The sequence below is a fragment of the Rosa chinensis genome, chromosome 4, assembly GCF_002994745.2.
Source record: "Rosa chinensis cultivar Old Blush chromosome 4, RchiOBHm-V2, whole genome shotgun sequence".
NCBI lineage: Eukaryota > Viridiplantae > Streptophyta > Magnoliopsida > Rosales > Rosaceae > Rosa > Rosa chinensis.
The window spans coordinates 46051470-46066868 of NC_037091.1; the positions used below are offsets into that span (position 1 = coordinate 46051470).

General features: G+C 39.7%; 2 protein-coding genes across 2 annotated transcripts; both read left to right on the forward strand.

Annotated features, from left to right (window-relative positions):
* Positions 1 to 6241: 6241 nt before the first annotated feature.
* LOC112200839 (probable prolyl 4-hydroxylase 4) lies at positions 6242 to 9512 on the forward strand. The gene is made up of 7 exons (XM_024341846.2): positions 6242 to 6482; positions 6572 to 6629; positions 6713 to 6817; positions 7012 to 7069; positions 8061 to 8236; positions 8748 to 8817; positions 8954 to 9512. The coding sequence occupies exons 1-7, from the start codon at positions 6352 to 6354 to the stop codon at positions 9247 to 9249; spliced, it is 894 nt and encodes a 297-aa protein (XP_024197614.1). The 5' UTR covers positions 6242 to 6351; the 3' UTR covers positions 9250 to 9512.
* A 3210-nt stretch (positions 9513 to 12722) lies between these two features.
* On the forward strand, positions 12723 to 14238 carry LOC112199417. The gene is made up of 3 exons (XM_040517745.1): positions 12723 to 13236; positions 13333 to 13884; positions 14037 to 14238. The coding sequence occupies exons 1-2, from the start codon at positions 13157 to 13159 to the stop codon at positions 13877 to 13879; spliced, it is 627 nt and encodes a 208-aa protein (XP_040373679.1). The 5' UTR covers positions 12723 to 13156; the 3' UTR covers positions 13880 to 13884; positions 14037 to 14238.
* Positions 14239 to 15399: the final 1161 nt, after the last annotated feature.

Genomic DNA, 15399 nt, shown 5'->3' on the forward strand with positions numbered 1-15399 from the left:
GATCACACAAATATGCTGCAAACATGCCTGCAAGGAAGGACGTCCCTACGAGAGGACGTAGCGCCACCCTACACGGAGGTAGGCATGGCGCCAACGCCAAAGAGAGTGGCACTCTGGCGTTATAGGCCATGGCCCCAACTATGATGCATGAGAGGCTCGTGGGTTCGAAGGATACATTGGCACAAACCAATCCTTGAATCATCGACACTCAAAATCCGTCTCATGAGAATCTTCCAGGTTATGGTTATCGTTGGGGGACGCCTCAACGTCAAAACATATTCCAGTGGCACTCTGGCGTTATAGGCCATGGCCCCAACTATGATGCATGAGAGGCCCGTGGGTTCGAAGGATACATTGGCACAAACCAATCCTTGAATCATCGACACTCAAAATCCGTCTCATGAGAATCTTCCAGGTTATGGTTATCGTTGGGGGACGCCTCAACGTCAAAACATATTCCTGAGAATATAGAGCTCTATGAAAATTACACTAGTGTACATGAGACGTGGGATAGAAACTCCATCATGATTGATGATGTAGTTGCACATTTTGTTGCACATGAGTTTGTTGAGTCAGATAATATCGAACCATGCTCCGTTGATGAATGAATGCCAACGTAGAGAAATTTGGCCTAAATGGAAAGATGCGATCCAGGTTAAGATGGATTCTCTAACGAAGAGGAAGATTTTCGAGCTAGAGATGCCAACACCTCCTAACATAAAACCTGTTGACTAATGGGTCTTCGTTAGAAAGCGTAGTGAGAAAAAGATATGGTAATCTCGCCTTATGGCGCAAGGCTTCTCACCAAACGCACTGGAATCGACTACGATGAGACATATTCTCTCGTAATGGATGTCATTGCACTCCACTACCTTGTCAGTTTGGTAGTTTCCAAATAACTGAACATGCAGCTTACAAATGTGGTCACTACGTATCTCTATGGGGATCTAGATACGGAATATACATGAAGGTTCATGGTGAACTTCATTTACCCAAGTCAAGAGGCTCTAGACCACGGAGCGCGTTTACAATAAGATTGAAACGCTCCCTAAAGTGACTACTTGATTGGGAAGGGATATGCCCACGCGTTTCCATAACAAGTTTCGGATTCTATCGCGGTTCATGTTGGACATGATCTTCATTAGAAGCCCTTAAAGAGTTAAGGGAAACCGCTAAACATTTGAAATCCATTTTTGAGATGAAGGATTATGGGAGAACACGATTATGTATCGGTTTCAAACTTGAGCACCGTGTTGATAGATGCTTAGGCATTTTGACAAGGTCAAGCCTTCAAGCACCCCCATGATCGTCCGTAGTCTTGATCCTGAAAAGGATCCTCTTCGTACGAAGGATGATGACGAAGATGCGCTAGGGGCAGAAATGCCCTAGTTAAGTACAATAGGCGCATTATTGTACCTAGCTCAATGCACAAGACCGGACATCTCATTTACCATGAACTTGTTAGCTAAGAAATAGCTCTGTGCCAACGCGACGCCATTAAATTGGTGTAAAAAATATCTTTCAGTACTTGAGATGTACGATTGATATGGGCTTATTCTATCCCTACAAAGAGATGATGGATTCGGACCCATCACACACCAGGAACGCCGCCAACGCTGGCCTGCGTTCTCTATCCTCATCCCAAAACGATACAAGTGTTTTGGAAGGTTTTGTTGATACTAGGTACCTCTCTAACCCACACAAAGGTCGCTCCCAAACTGGTTAAATGTTCACCATGGGAAAAGACCATGATATCTTGGAGGTCTACAGAACAGACTGTCGCTATATCTTCGAACCATGCAGAGATTATTGCTCTTCACGAAGTGGTTCGTGAATGTATATGGATTGGATCCATAATTACGCATGTTCGAATAATTGTGGTTTGAAGTCTACCACAGATGAGCCTACGAGCAGTTAGGATAATGCTGCTTGTTTTGAACAAATGAGGCAAGGCTACATCAAAAGCGATAACACCAAGCATAATCAGCAACAACAGACTCTCCTTGAGATCAAAGTGAACTAGGTTCAATCTGAGGACAGTGAGGCAAACTTGTTTACTAAGTCATTGCCCAAATCCACGATCGAGAAACATGTGGCAAGAATTGGCTTGCGGAAATTATCTGAACTCCCATGATCGTAGTCATTAAGGGGAGGCACAGACATCAGGGGGAGATGTCTACATGTTCGTCTCGAATCGTGAAGGGTGTGTTGTACTCTTTTCCCCTTCAACCGAGGTTATTTTTGTCCCACTGGGTTTTTGTTACTCGGCAAGGTTTTTAAAGAGGCAACGAGAGAAGCACCACGTTTGGACAACACAAGGGGGAGTGTTTAAGGATATCTCTATTTGTGTTTGGCCCAAACTCTAGGTTACTTGACCTAGTGGTAATAGAGTTTAATTAGAAGAATCTAGAGATTATCTTTCCTTGTATGCTTCTAACTCTATGCATTGTAATCCTCTATATAAAGAGGCCCCTATTATCAATGAGAATACACAGCGATTATCTCTCAATTTCTAATTCCCTACAACACATTTTTTTTTTTCCTCAAAATGTGGCTCAATGGTTAAATAGGTAATATAAGACATTGTTTTTAGTTGATCATATTTAATGTGTGTGTGTGTGTGTAGGAATTAACTTATAACATTTATTAATATTAGATAAGGTGGTTATATTCAATTAACTATCTCTCTAAATCTCCTAATAGTAATTGTTATGTAACAAAGAAAATAAAAACTAAAGAAAACAAAGCTTAAGAAATCAATTACAAAGAAAGAGATAAATTGCATATTATAGAAAAAAGAGAAACATAATTAAAAAATAGAAAAAATAGAAAATTATTAGGGCTTATTCGGGCGGGCCTAAAGGGTCGGGCCGGGTTTCATTCTCATGGCCCATACCCTACCCTATTTTAAAAAGGGTCGAGTCGGCCCACCCTAATGCAAGGGTTGGGTCGAGCTTCGGCCCTACGGGTCGGGCGGGCTTAGGGCGGGTTTAGGGCCTAAGGGCCAAATGATGACCCCTACAGCCCACCAACCCAGAACATTATGAATCACCCGTGGCCCGCAGGAACCCAACTAACATCTAAGTTCAGCGCCGCTTACCACACTAGAGCAATTAGACCCCCTGGCTCAAGGTTTCCTACCTTAAAAGCTCGCAGGCCTAGTGATGATCCAATTCTCTAGAAGCTAACACATTCATCAGCGTCACATTGGTCCCGCAAGACCTCAGTATTCAGCAACTTACCAATGAGGGACTAATTGTGAATGTTGACGCTCGATTGAGTGGGGGTTCCACTCAAGCAAGTGCCTTACCATTCTTTGCAATCCTCATTGGCAACTTTACTGCTAGTTAGATATCATATTTCTTAATGACATTAGTTGATCAAATTACTTGATAAGATTTACTCAAGGGTTGCTTTGTTTGAAAAATGACATTTGAAGGATTTAGAAAATGTAACTAAATTGAAATTGTTCCACAATCAAATTGTGGGGCGTGAATTTACACTCCTAATTTTACAAATCACGTTGCTTTTGTGTAACTAGAGGCAAATGCTAATTTTTTATGAATACGGCAGTTGCTAATTTAGTAACACCAACAATTGCCAGTTTATTAAACAAATAAAGAATTATTGTAAATATTATATATACGTGGTTGTTCACTGTAAATACTCATTAGTTATGTCCTTATGATGTAAACACTACTCCTATATAAAGAGGTCTAATGAGAATGAAACATACACTTCTACTTTCTCCTAAATTCTGTTTCTCTCTCTCTCTCTCTCTCTCTCTCTCTCTCTCTCTCTCTCTCTCTCTCTCTCTCTCTCTCTCTCTCTCTCTCTCTCTCTCTTTCTCTCTCTCTCTCATGCTCTAGTTTATAACACGTTATCAGCACGTTGTTGCTCTCATTTCTTTTTCTCCTTAAACCCTATGATGATCCGCAAGCCTGATGATGCAACACAGTTGCCTATGACCGAGGCTAATGATCTATGAGTTTTTCTCTCATTCTTTACGAATTGCTACATATATAACGTAGATATTTTATATTATTGCATAACAGATATATGTGTTTCGTATTTATCATCTTTGTTTAAATTATTGTACTTTTTTGATTGATTAAAATTTGACATGTAAAATATTATTATTATTATTATTATTATTTTAGTAGAAGGAGATCATCCATTTTTATTCAATATGGAAAAAGCAATATTACACAGTTACCCGCCCCTGTGAGGCCGTCAGAAAGAGACACCACTAAACGCAATATCACTCCACCTATTGAGTGAAGCTCAGGGGGGAGTAAACTAATAAGAAACTGACAATAAATTTTTTTCGCAGAATCCATCAGGAAACTCGCTGACAACCTCAGATTAATAATCCCAGCAGTTCCTCGCGAGCATTGATCCCAATAAAAAATTAGGTATCGAGACAAAGATCGCCTTGGATACCAAGTTTTTATAATAAATCCACCGGGATCCCAAATCCGGATCCAAAACAGAAAAAGCCCACATGTTGCAGTCCTAGTAAGCTCAATAGGGCCCAAGCCCAATTTTGGCAAACAGAGGAAAGCCCAAATCCAATTGGGGTTTGCCCTTGCAGTCAACTCAACAGAGCCTGTGATCTTGCCGCAGCCGCACCAACCTGCCACCATACCTCCGGCCATCCGGCACTGTGGATCCAGTGATATCGAGCAAGGGACCCTGACGCCCTTACCAATAGACTACCCAGATAAAGAGATGTTGACGACATCAACACCGGAAGCCACATAACCCTCGGAGAAGTAAGACTCCGACCACCTTGCATCTTCCCCACAACTCCGGTAGCCGTGCATTTTCTCTACATTCCGGTCCATTTGCAAGTGCCCTCGCCGCCATCCGTGGAAGATGGACTCCATCTGAACCCGATACAATCCCGACTCAGTTGAAACGGTGAAAAGCCCGGGATCCCAAATCCTCCAACCACAAGCAATCATCAGATCAATAGGCCGCCGAACAGAATTCAACCTCAAATGAAGAAGCGAAAAAAATTGAGAAGGAGAGAAAGCTCCCAATCTCGACTTCAAGGAGAAAAGCGAAAAAACGGGAAGGAGGGCCTGGACCGTCCTCAATAGCTACGGCACCAAAGGAAGGGCCGGATTTTTTTCCCATCAGAGATGGAGACAGGTACAGAGACGCCTAGCCATGGCCAGCTCTCTCTCAAATCCTAGCAGAGATGGTTTAATGTTTATAGTCCAATATACTTGTATGTAAAATATTATTTTCTTGACAAAACTTTTTCTTTTGAGTTTTTCAATTGGGAACTCTATATTTGCTCTTCCGATATCACATGCTCTTTACTTCTTCTATTTACTTTATAAAAAGTAAATTATGCTAACGGAACCTCTTTCAATTAACACATAGTATGTTTATATTTTTCTCATACATGTATTATTTTATATAATATTTATCACTTTGAGGACTGATGTTACCACTTCGACAACTTATATGGTAACTAAAATTAATGCATGGCTAAAACTTTGCGAATCAATAATCATCGAGATTTAATAATCAAATAGTAAGTCCGACAAGCGATAAAAAGATATATATATATATATATATATATATATTTAAACTATCATGCTTACTTAAGAGATAAGGCTGGAAGTTTGGGTTCGGCGGCTTTTTTCTTCTCCTGGCGCGACGTTACTGATGGTGGTGGTGTGCAGCTTGATTGGGTGCTCAGAGCAATTTCTGCTGGGCCTGGTGCTTGGGCTTGGGCATTGCTTCCAGTTGGCCTCTTGTTGGCTAAGGTTCTTAGGCCCAATCAGTTTTGGGTTCGCATTTGGGATCCCGGTGGATCCCCCACTGCGCAGGGTGGTCCTGGGTTCTGTCAATTAAGTTGGGCTTTTTCTTTTTCTTTTCTTGCCCTAATATTGTCTAGGTTCTGGTTTTGGGTCCTATTACTATAGTGATTTCATTTGGTTGCTTTAGGGTAGTCTGCATAGCTTGACATTGACGTGGCCCTCTCGGGGGTAGATCATGTTGTGTAATCACTTTATATTCGAATATATGAAAGGTTTGACGTCCTATTTCAAAAAAAAAAAATAATAATAATAATTTGAAGAGACTGAGTAGATCTTAGTCACATATGTTAAATTTAAACTCTAATTAATTATGTATTTATTCTCAACCGTAAGATGCAATATCCTTATAATTCAGCAGGTGTTTATAAATAAATAGATAGATAAAAATAGATGGCGCCATGGGCAGTTAAAGAGGAGCAGCAGTGAGATTAGGATACTGACTATTATTCCATTTCCAACAAGAAGTTGAATTGACTCTCCTTCTCTTTCTGAAAACCTCTCCATCAAATCTGAGATGAAGAAAAAGACTAGGGTTTCTTCGCCTCAGCTCTGCTTCCTCTTCTTCCTTCTCTCAATCACCACCACCACCTTTGCCACCTTCACCGTCAACCCTTCCAAAGTGAAGCAGATCTCATGGAACCCCAGGTAATCCATCTCTCTCTGTAAATAAATAAATAAACCAAACCCATTCTAAACTTCCATCTTCCTTGATGCCATTGAATCATCAATTTCAGAGCTTTCGTGTACGAAGGTTTGCTCACCGACTTGGAATGCGATCACTTGATCTCCATTGTGAGTAGTTTCGCAATTTTTTTCTCGCGTCTCAATCCGTTGATTTCTGTGACTTGTGGTGAATTATGTTTTTGTGGGATTAGGCGAAATCGGAGCTGAAGAGATCGGCCGTCGCCGATAACTTGTCCGGTCAGAGCAAGCTCAGCGAGGTACGCACCAGCTCCGGCATGTTCATCCCCAAGGCCAAGGTTTCTTCTTTTTCTCTTTCTCTCACCATTTCTATTCGCCGCTGTCTGTACTTTATCTGACTGTATTGTTTTTGTTAGGGAAATTTTTCGGCAAAAAGAATATTCATAAGAATCAGACAATGTGGATTTTGTATAGGGCTCTTGAATTTGGTTGCAACTCAATATATTTGTGCAATTTGGATTCTTTTGTGTAGGATCATATTGTTGCTGGAATAGAGGACAAGCTTGCAACATGGACATTTCTCCCAAAAGGTAAATAGATTAGAGAGGCATACTGTTTACATTTTTTTTTTTTCGTATCTCATTGAACGGCTAGTTACTCTTAAGTAATGTCACTGTCATCCACGGTCATCTATCTTTTGATTCAGTAATCTAGAATCAGTTCGTGCCCTTTCATTGAGTCCTCCAGAATTGCATTCATTCATCTTCAAAGTTTAATAGCGAATTAAAATTTGTTAGATTTTATCATGTATGACTGTCCCTTCTGATCATTCATGGCGGAATGGTTGAAGCGACCGGCTCATAGTTGGTGAATTCATAGGTTCAGTTTCTAATGGATGCATGAAATTGGGACCTTCCTATAAGTGTTTGGGAATTGGTTCTACTGATTTTGTGCATCCACCCATGGGAGTGTCATAAGCCCTGCAAAGAGGGTACCGTAACTCATAACCGCCAGTCTGCTGGCTGATTGAGTTCAGGGAGTTTGAAGCATGAAGCTAAGTCTCCAACTTGTTCAGTTTTGATAAAAATGGCAATTGGTAGCTCGGAAGGAACTGAAGGTGTGGGCTTTTATTATCCGCCATGGTTTGGGAAAGAGGGCACACATGCTTCACAAGAATATGTATATATGATGCATCAAATACACAATATGCGATGTATGGGACACAAATATGTGAAGGAACATGTTGATCTGCTTTTCATTTGGTTATTGTTTTATGGTCGTATACTTCTTTTCCTGTTTGAGCACATCTATATATGATGACCCATATATCTGGATGTACACTTACAGATGTTCTGATAACTGATATCGAAATGAAAACTAATTTTAAACAGAAAAAAAAAAGTTTTGGTATAAGTCTCATTATGACCGTACTGCTTCAGATGTGAACAAAGGGGGGAAAGAAAGTAAGACTAAACTTGAATATTAGTAGCAACATGGATAAGGTTTTGGAGGTTGTCTGTTCATGAATATTTTCTTAATTTACTGGAACAAGCATTCATGTATCTGCTTTATGATTCTCAGAGAATGGAGAAGACATACAAGTATTGAGATATGAGCCTGGGCAGAAATATGAACCACACTATGATTACTTTGCTGACAAGGTCAATATTGCGCGGGGTGGACATCGTATAGCAACTGTACTTATGTATCTTACTGATGTGGCCAAAGGTGGTGAAACAGTGTTTCCTCTAGCAGAGGTTAGTTGGAGTATTTACCTCTTGCATTCCATTGAGCGAACTTTAGCTCCATTTTACAGAATAATGTTATTAGAATTTCTATAATTTTATTGTCGTATGGGTTTCAGAATCTAACCTTAGTTCCCTTTTCAAAGAGTACAGAATCTTATTACCTGTAGACTATTCTTCCAGGAATTCCAGCTGGCTGCCCTTGGATTATTCCTGTTAACGACCTGAGTCTGCACTGCATTGTTCGATATCACATTTGGATTAGCAAAAATGCACTGCCTTGTTCAATATCACATTTGGATCAGCAAAAACCTCGCATTGCATATAGTGTTTCAACCCAGTGTCTGTTATAGAAAGCATGGAATGCTTGAGGATTTCAGGCAAAAAAATTAAAAAGAACAACAATAAGGAATTATTTGTCATGCTCATCTGTAGGAGGGGTTGGGCAGTGATAGTATGCCAGCTTTCTTATGTCCTTGGTTAATCTTGTTAATGGTTGTTGTGTAAACCAATCTTCCTGCAGGAAATTCACCGCCGTAAGGCTTCAGAACCAGATGCAAGTCTCTCTGACTGTGCAAAGAAAGGAATTGCAGGTAAAAGCTCTAGAGAAATTAATATTGCTTTTATCACAATATATGAACTGTTTGTAGAAAATTGATTATTTTTCAGAGTTGATTAAGTGTGATGTTATATTGTTGTTTTTCTCTCTCCATGTTGGACATATTTTAGTGAAACCACGGAGAGGAGATGCCCTTCTTTTCTTCAGTCTCCACCCAAACGCAGTTCCAGACGAAAACAGTCTCCATGCGGGGTGCCCAGTGATTGAAGGTGAGAAATGGTCAGCGACAAAGTGGATTCATGTTGACTCATTTGACAAGATCTTGGATACCGGTGGGAACTGCACAGATCTAAATGAGAGTTGTGACAGATGGGCTGCCCTTGGGGAATGCACCAAGAACCGAGAGTATATGGTTGGATCTGCTGACCTCCCTGGCTACTGTAGGAGGAGTTGTAAGGTGTGTTAGAGTTCACTTAATGATTTCCATGCTCAGCATCCATTGGAAGCTTCCTGTTCCTGGTGTGGTTATTCATTTATTTTTTGGTGGACTGTAATACTATCTTGAAAAGTATTCTACAGACAGCTGAATCGACCTTTGGTTTTGTCTAGTAATTCAATTACTGTAATTGTGTGGTCTCTACTAATTGTATTTGAGCTAAACTCTATACTTGTTTTTTTTTTTTTTTTTAAGGGAATACAGCAATAGAAAGTTACCAAAGGAAGTGTTAATGTGTAGAATCAAAGATGAAATAAAGACTTAGAGTTAATTTCATAGCATATAATTAGAATGCATCTAGTCAGTTGTGAATGTTATAGGGAGACATTAAATGTAAACTCATGTTTGTACTTGTTCGGATGGAAAGATGAATGAATGGGACAAACTTTGTAGTACCAGATAGATTATACTTGTCCAGATCGGAAGAGGTTTAGATATGCATCCATTTTAAGTTTTTAACCCATGATCTATCTTGATCTTTTTTATTTGGCAAATATCGATCTTGATCTTGAGATGGTGCAAGTGGTGTCATAGTACTGCGGTTCCCAAATGTTTGTATGCAATCTCAGATTTTCTTTTGAAGTTGGGCCAGAAACAAAGTTTAGGGCATAATTGTATTGTAACTTGGTCTTTGTTATTTCATGATCGTGATTTTAGTGACATGGAATGTTGTTATTAATTGGTTTTTGTTTTGGACAAAAATTTAACGCACTTGTATTCTCGGATTGATTCCCCTCGAAAAAGTCGTGCTATGCGTTGTGCAATTTCACTGGACCAGACTGAGATTCCCATCATTATCAGAAGCAAAAGGGTAGTGGTCCTTCATGTCTGTCCTGTAAGCATTTTGGGAACTTTGAATGTGTTCTTCATATATTCTTTTTGGAAAATAATGTCTTCTTCATATTTGGTAATTCATAAAAGCACGAAAGACCCATGTTCTTTTTCTTTAATTTTTTCAAGATTTGTGGTGAAATATATTCGAGAAATGAGGATGCAAACAAATCCAGGTGGTCCAATAATTTGAAGGAGGCCAAGCCTCCAGGGGCCTCGGTAGAGTGAACCCCCAATAAAAGCTGCTGCTTGAAAAAGAATGAAGATAAAGAGATTGATATGGGAATCCCTTATCTTCATCTGGTATGAGTTGACACCACCATAGCTTAATGAGGGACCTTCTCTGTAAAGAAACCTCCACTTAATGAGTCTCCGGGCGAAGATACACATACCCAATATTTGTTTCTTCGCAAACCATCTTGTTGCGGAAAAATTATGAAATATACGGTTTGGATTTTGACTTGCTAAATGCGGAATTATGTTTGACACACTTTTTTTTTTTTTTAAAATAAAGGTTTATTGCATTAGATGATGAGTCAAAAAGTCAAGAGTCTAACATACACTTAAAGACAAAAAAAATTTATGTAAATTCATTACAAGTTAATTTGAGACTGTTTAGTAAAGCGAACTCATAAACAAAGAACAACTCCGTGTCTTTTGAGAAAAAATCATATTCTAGCCCTTCATGCGCCAGACACGCAATTGTGGTACGAAAAGAAAGCTACTTTCCAACAAACAAATAAGAGTCAATCCTCATCCATAAACCGCTTTCTCCAGTAAAACTCGAGATAATTACCAATTTCGTAGAACCATGATCTGAATTATGACTGACATTATAGAGACCTTAAAGGCCCACCATCACCCCAGTAGGTCTAACTCTCAGGCCGGACCAGGCCAAGGCACTAAGTAATGAATGAGGGTGTCAAGGCACTCACCAACCTGGCCCAATTCGGAATAGAATTAGACCTATTCAAATGGGCCCAAAAGATATTATGCCCATATAGTCCAAGCCCAGGTGCCCAAACTCGAGAAAACAAGACGGAAGCCCTAGCCCTTGGTCGCCAGGCTGTCTACTCCATTGTTAAGGCCCCCGGCAATCGACCTGTCCATCGCTGCATTGATTGCTGCTTAGAATCTGAGAGCCCGGCAACCTGTTTGCACTGACGCACTTCACAAACATGAGTCCGACCAGATTGTCAGCCTCCTATCTTCAATCGCTGGCCACCAAATCCAGTACCACACTTACCTACGGACGACAGCTACCAACAAAACTGTGCCCTTGCTCCTTGCTCCTTGCTCCAAAATCCGTCGATGTCGTCTGTCGACTCTGAGCCCGGCGTGAGAAGTCCGTCGTAGTGTCGCTCTCCCGTCCTCAACAACACCTCAATCCTTGAAGGGAACAAGAGCTCGATGTCAAGCACCGCTAGGCTTGACGGAATCTGATTGGAGAAGACGTCGCCGCTGTTGAACTCGAAATCTTCAAACCCTAGGTTTTTTTGGTCTTCTTAGTAGCAGGTGAAGATCATTGTTTAACACTTTAACGGTATTATTATCTATTTTTCGTGTTTGACACACAAAATTGATTCCCTTCTAGATGAAAAAAATTTATTTTCCTAAAGGAATTCACTCATTGCTCAAGTAAGTAATGTTGACAACTAACAGAATCGATTCCTTCATCACGAATATCTCTCAATGCAAAATATCCAACCATTGCAGTCTATCATTATCAAGAATGAAAAAGAGAAGAATAAGAGTAAGCAGATACCTCATTTTGTTCTTTGAAAATTCACATTTTATGAGATTATCTTCAAATGTCTGACGTTTTATGGGTGGAAAGATATGTTAATTTATGTAAAAAATTTACAAAGGTTTAACTTTAAGAAAGGCATATATATGTTTTGTGCAACTGGCCCTTCTTGTTCTTGGTTGACAAACCATTATTGACATTTGATTAGAACACAAACAGCTGTTAGATTTGGTGTTGTTTCCATATCAAGATTCCCTCTGTACTAATATTATTGGTTGCTAGAAAACAAAAAAAACAAACAAAGATGCTAATAATAAAAGTTAAACGAGAAGTGATGATGAATGATTTGGCAACAATGTGTTATTTCACTCAATTGAATACGCACACCATAATTTTTCAAAAATCGAATAGTATGTTGGAAAAAGTAGCCAAATAATATGTTAGAAAAAGTAGATCTTCAACTACCTCATCTGCTCATCATTTGCTCTTGACAAATCGTTTTTCAACATTTGGCAAACTACGTAGGCCACAGGGAGTACCCTGATTATTTGGTAGTAATTTTAATTATCTTCATTACTACATAAACATCTTAACAACGTGGCTTTAGTTTAGTCTAACAGACGAAGGAGCCTCAACAACTTGACATGATAGGCACTGTTCCCTCTATATGTGGATCATGATTTTATAAGGAAAGAACTTCGCTGACCAGGGCTGGTCAGCTCACGCGGACCACACCCAATAAAAAAAAAGACAGTTGTCCATTAAAAAAAAAAATAATTCTGGTTGAAACCCCTGAAACATCTCTTTTCTCCTTCATTTACCGTCTCAGAACCAAATCTAACCCCACCCCCCCCACCCCCGGCGGGGCACCATCCAGCTTTTCCCTACTCAACCCTCTTCCCTCCTCCTCAACCCCAGCCCTTACGGTGTTCGACGACCGAGCAGTGGCTGGTGCTCTCCTCCGGGTCAGCACCGCAAAGTTACAGTGCTCCTTCTCCTCCGCCGCTCGCGGAGCAGAGGATCGTGCCTCTCCCGGAGAAGGTCAAGAAGAGTCGCCGGGGACCGAGTCACCGGAGCTCACAGTATTGCGGCGTCACGTTTTATCGGAGGACCGGGAGATGGGAATCACATATTTGGCCCCCGGCTCTCTCTCTCTCTCTTCTAATACGGGTTTCCTTCTGACTTGTACTACTGAATTATAGGGATTGGAAGCGATGGGTATCGAATTATAGGGATTGGAAGCGATGGGTATTGGATTCGAAGCGATGGAGCGATGGGTATTGGATTCGAAGCGAGACAATGGGTACTGGATCATCAATTAGGCGGTATAAATTCTGGGTTTGGTGTTCTAATCCAAACAGTTCGATCATCAATTCTGGGTAATTAGATTTCGATTTGTGTTCTCGTTTAGCTTCTTGAAACTCTTTCAATGACAAAAGTTGGTTACTTGATACTAATTTGATACCCTGTTGCAGGTTAATGGATACCCAGAATTGTACGAGCTTGGGCAATCAACTAATAAGTGATTCCGAGGACTTACAAGGTAAAGAGCAGTGTGATGATTCTCATTGTGAGCCTACTGATGATTTCCATGTAGTGAATGAAATTGAAAACAATGAAGAGGCAATTGAAGAGGTCATACTTGGAAAAGAGTTTATAGATGTTGAGAGTGCATATAAGTTCTATAAGAATTATGGTGGCAAACATGGATTCAATGTGAGGATAAGAAACAGTAGAAAAAACAATGAGAATTTTGTGACATGGGTGCGTTATTGTTGTGCAAAAGAACGTTTTCGAGAAAAGGACAAGCGTCGTACAAATGCATCTTATTCTCAACTAGTTACAAGATGTGGTTGTCAAGCGCATCTGACCATCCTACTGCAGAAGAATGGAAATTTCCAAGTTATAATTTTGATGAATTACATCTATTTTGAAACCATTTGTAGGAATTTGAAAGCATTTTGGTCAGTTCAGAAACACACCAAAATAGTGAACATGATGTTCAACTATCTGGTGTTTTGACTCAAGTAAGAACATCTTCATATTATAACGTTTTAATTTTCATGTTTTACTGTCATGCTTTCTTGGAATGGCTAGGCCGATATCGCAAGCAGAGGTGCATTATTTCTTGAAAGAACATTGTTGTTGACTATTCGTTTGTTTGATAAACTTTGTTTAGGATGGGAGATTGGAACTTGGGACCTCGGATGGAGGGTGAACGCTGAGTAGTGAAAAATCACAGTATGATGAAGACTAATGGGGTTGCTTTCTTTGCTGTCAATAGAAGATTCAGTCAACAGCTGATATTTCAAAGTTTAAGTTATTTTGGTTTTTGGTATGGTATCATGGGAAGATGTCAATATTCCTATCTATGTATAAAGCTTTTCTTTATGATAAGAGAGCGAAATTGCTACTTCTCTTTTGCTAGCTTTCTTTGCTGTCAATAGAAGATTCAGTTAACAGCTGATATTTCAAAGTTTAAGTTATTTTGGTTTTTGGTATGGTATCATGGGAAGATGTCAATATTCCTATTTATGTATAAAGCTTTTCTTTATGATAAGAGAGCGAAATTGCTACTTCTCTTTTGCTAGCACTGCATATATTACATAGCTTAAAGATGGTCTTGACAACATCTATGAAATTGGATGGAAATGGTGCCCCCAATTTTTGAGGGAAGATTGATTCCTCATCAAGCTAAACTTCAATCCAGTCCATTAAATATTCCACAAATTTTGGAGCAGAAGCCTCTATTGGTTTCTTGAATGTTAACTCCATCAACACATCCGTACTCATACTTTGGTCCTGCAGACATTGTTGGACAACTGACTGGCGTAGAATCCGTACTCATTGTTTCCGTATGAGGAACACGTTGAACCCAGTGAACACCAGATTCATATTTTAATTTGCTGTATACGCGCTTTCCTTTGATCTCCATCACATAGGTCTTGTATCCTCCTCTTTCAGGCCTAAAAGAAAGGAGAAAACTCTGTCAGTTATGTCAAGAGCAAGAGGATATACCTCTATACAATGTCAGCAAAAAAGGATATACCTTTTTTTCTTTTTTTTTTTGAGGGGCAAATTTCAAGTCCTGCAAATTCTGCAAAATATCTCTAAGATTTTTTCCTCGTATCCTTTTCTTTCTTTTTTCACCAGTTTGGTGTTGTATGCAAGAATGGCAGATGGAAGATTTCCTACAGATTTTAGCAATGAAGAACTCTTTAGTTGAAATGAAATCAAAGGGCAAGTACCATCATTGCCAGCATAAACGTAACATTATTAAATTCCAAATATCAGGGGGAAAAAAGAACGGTATAACTTGAAAAGAGGAGCACCAATTTAAATGCTTATAGCCTAATAGAAGGCTCACCAAATCGACAATATTAGATCAAATTAGGCCATCACATACCTTAAGCTTCTCCTCAAGTTCTTTCATTTGATTGGACAAAGACTCAATTTCATACGATATCATTGCTGCCATTTCTTCATCATTGCCATCTTCATCCGCTGAAGCTGATACATTGGTTATAAACAAGGACTTTAGC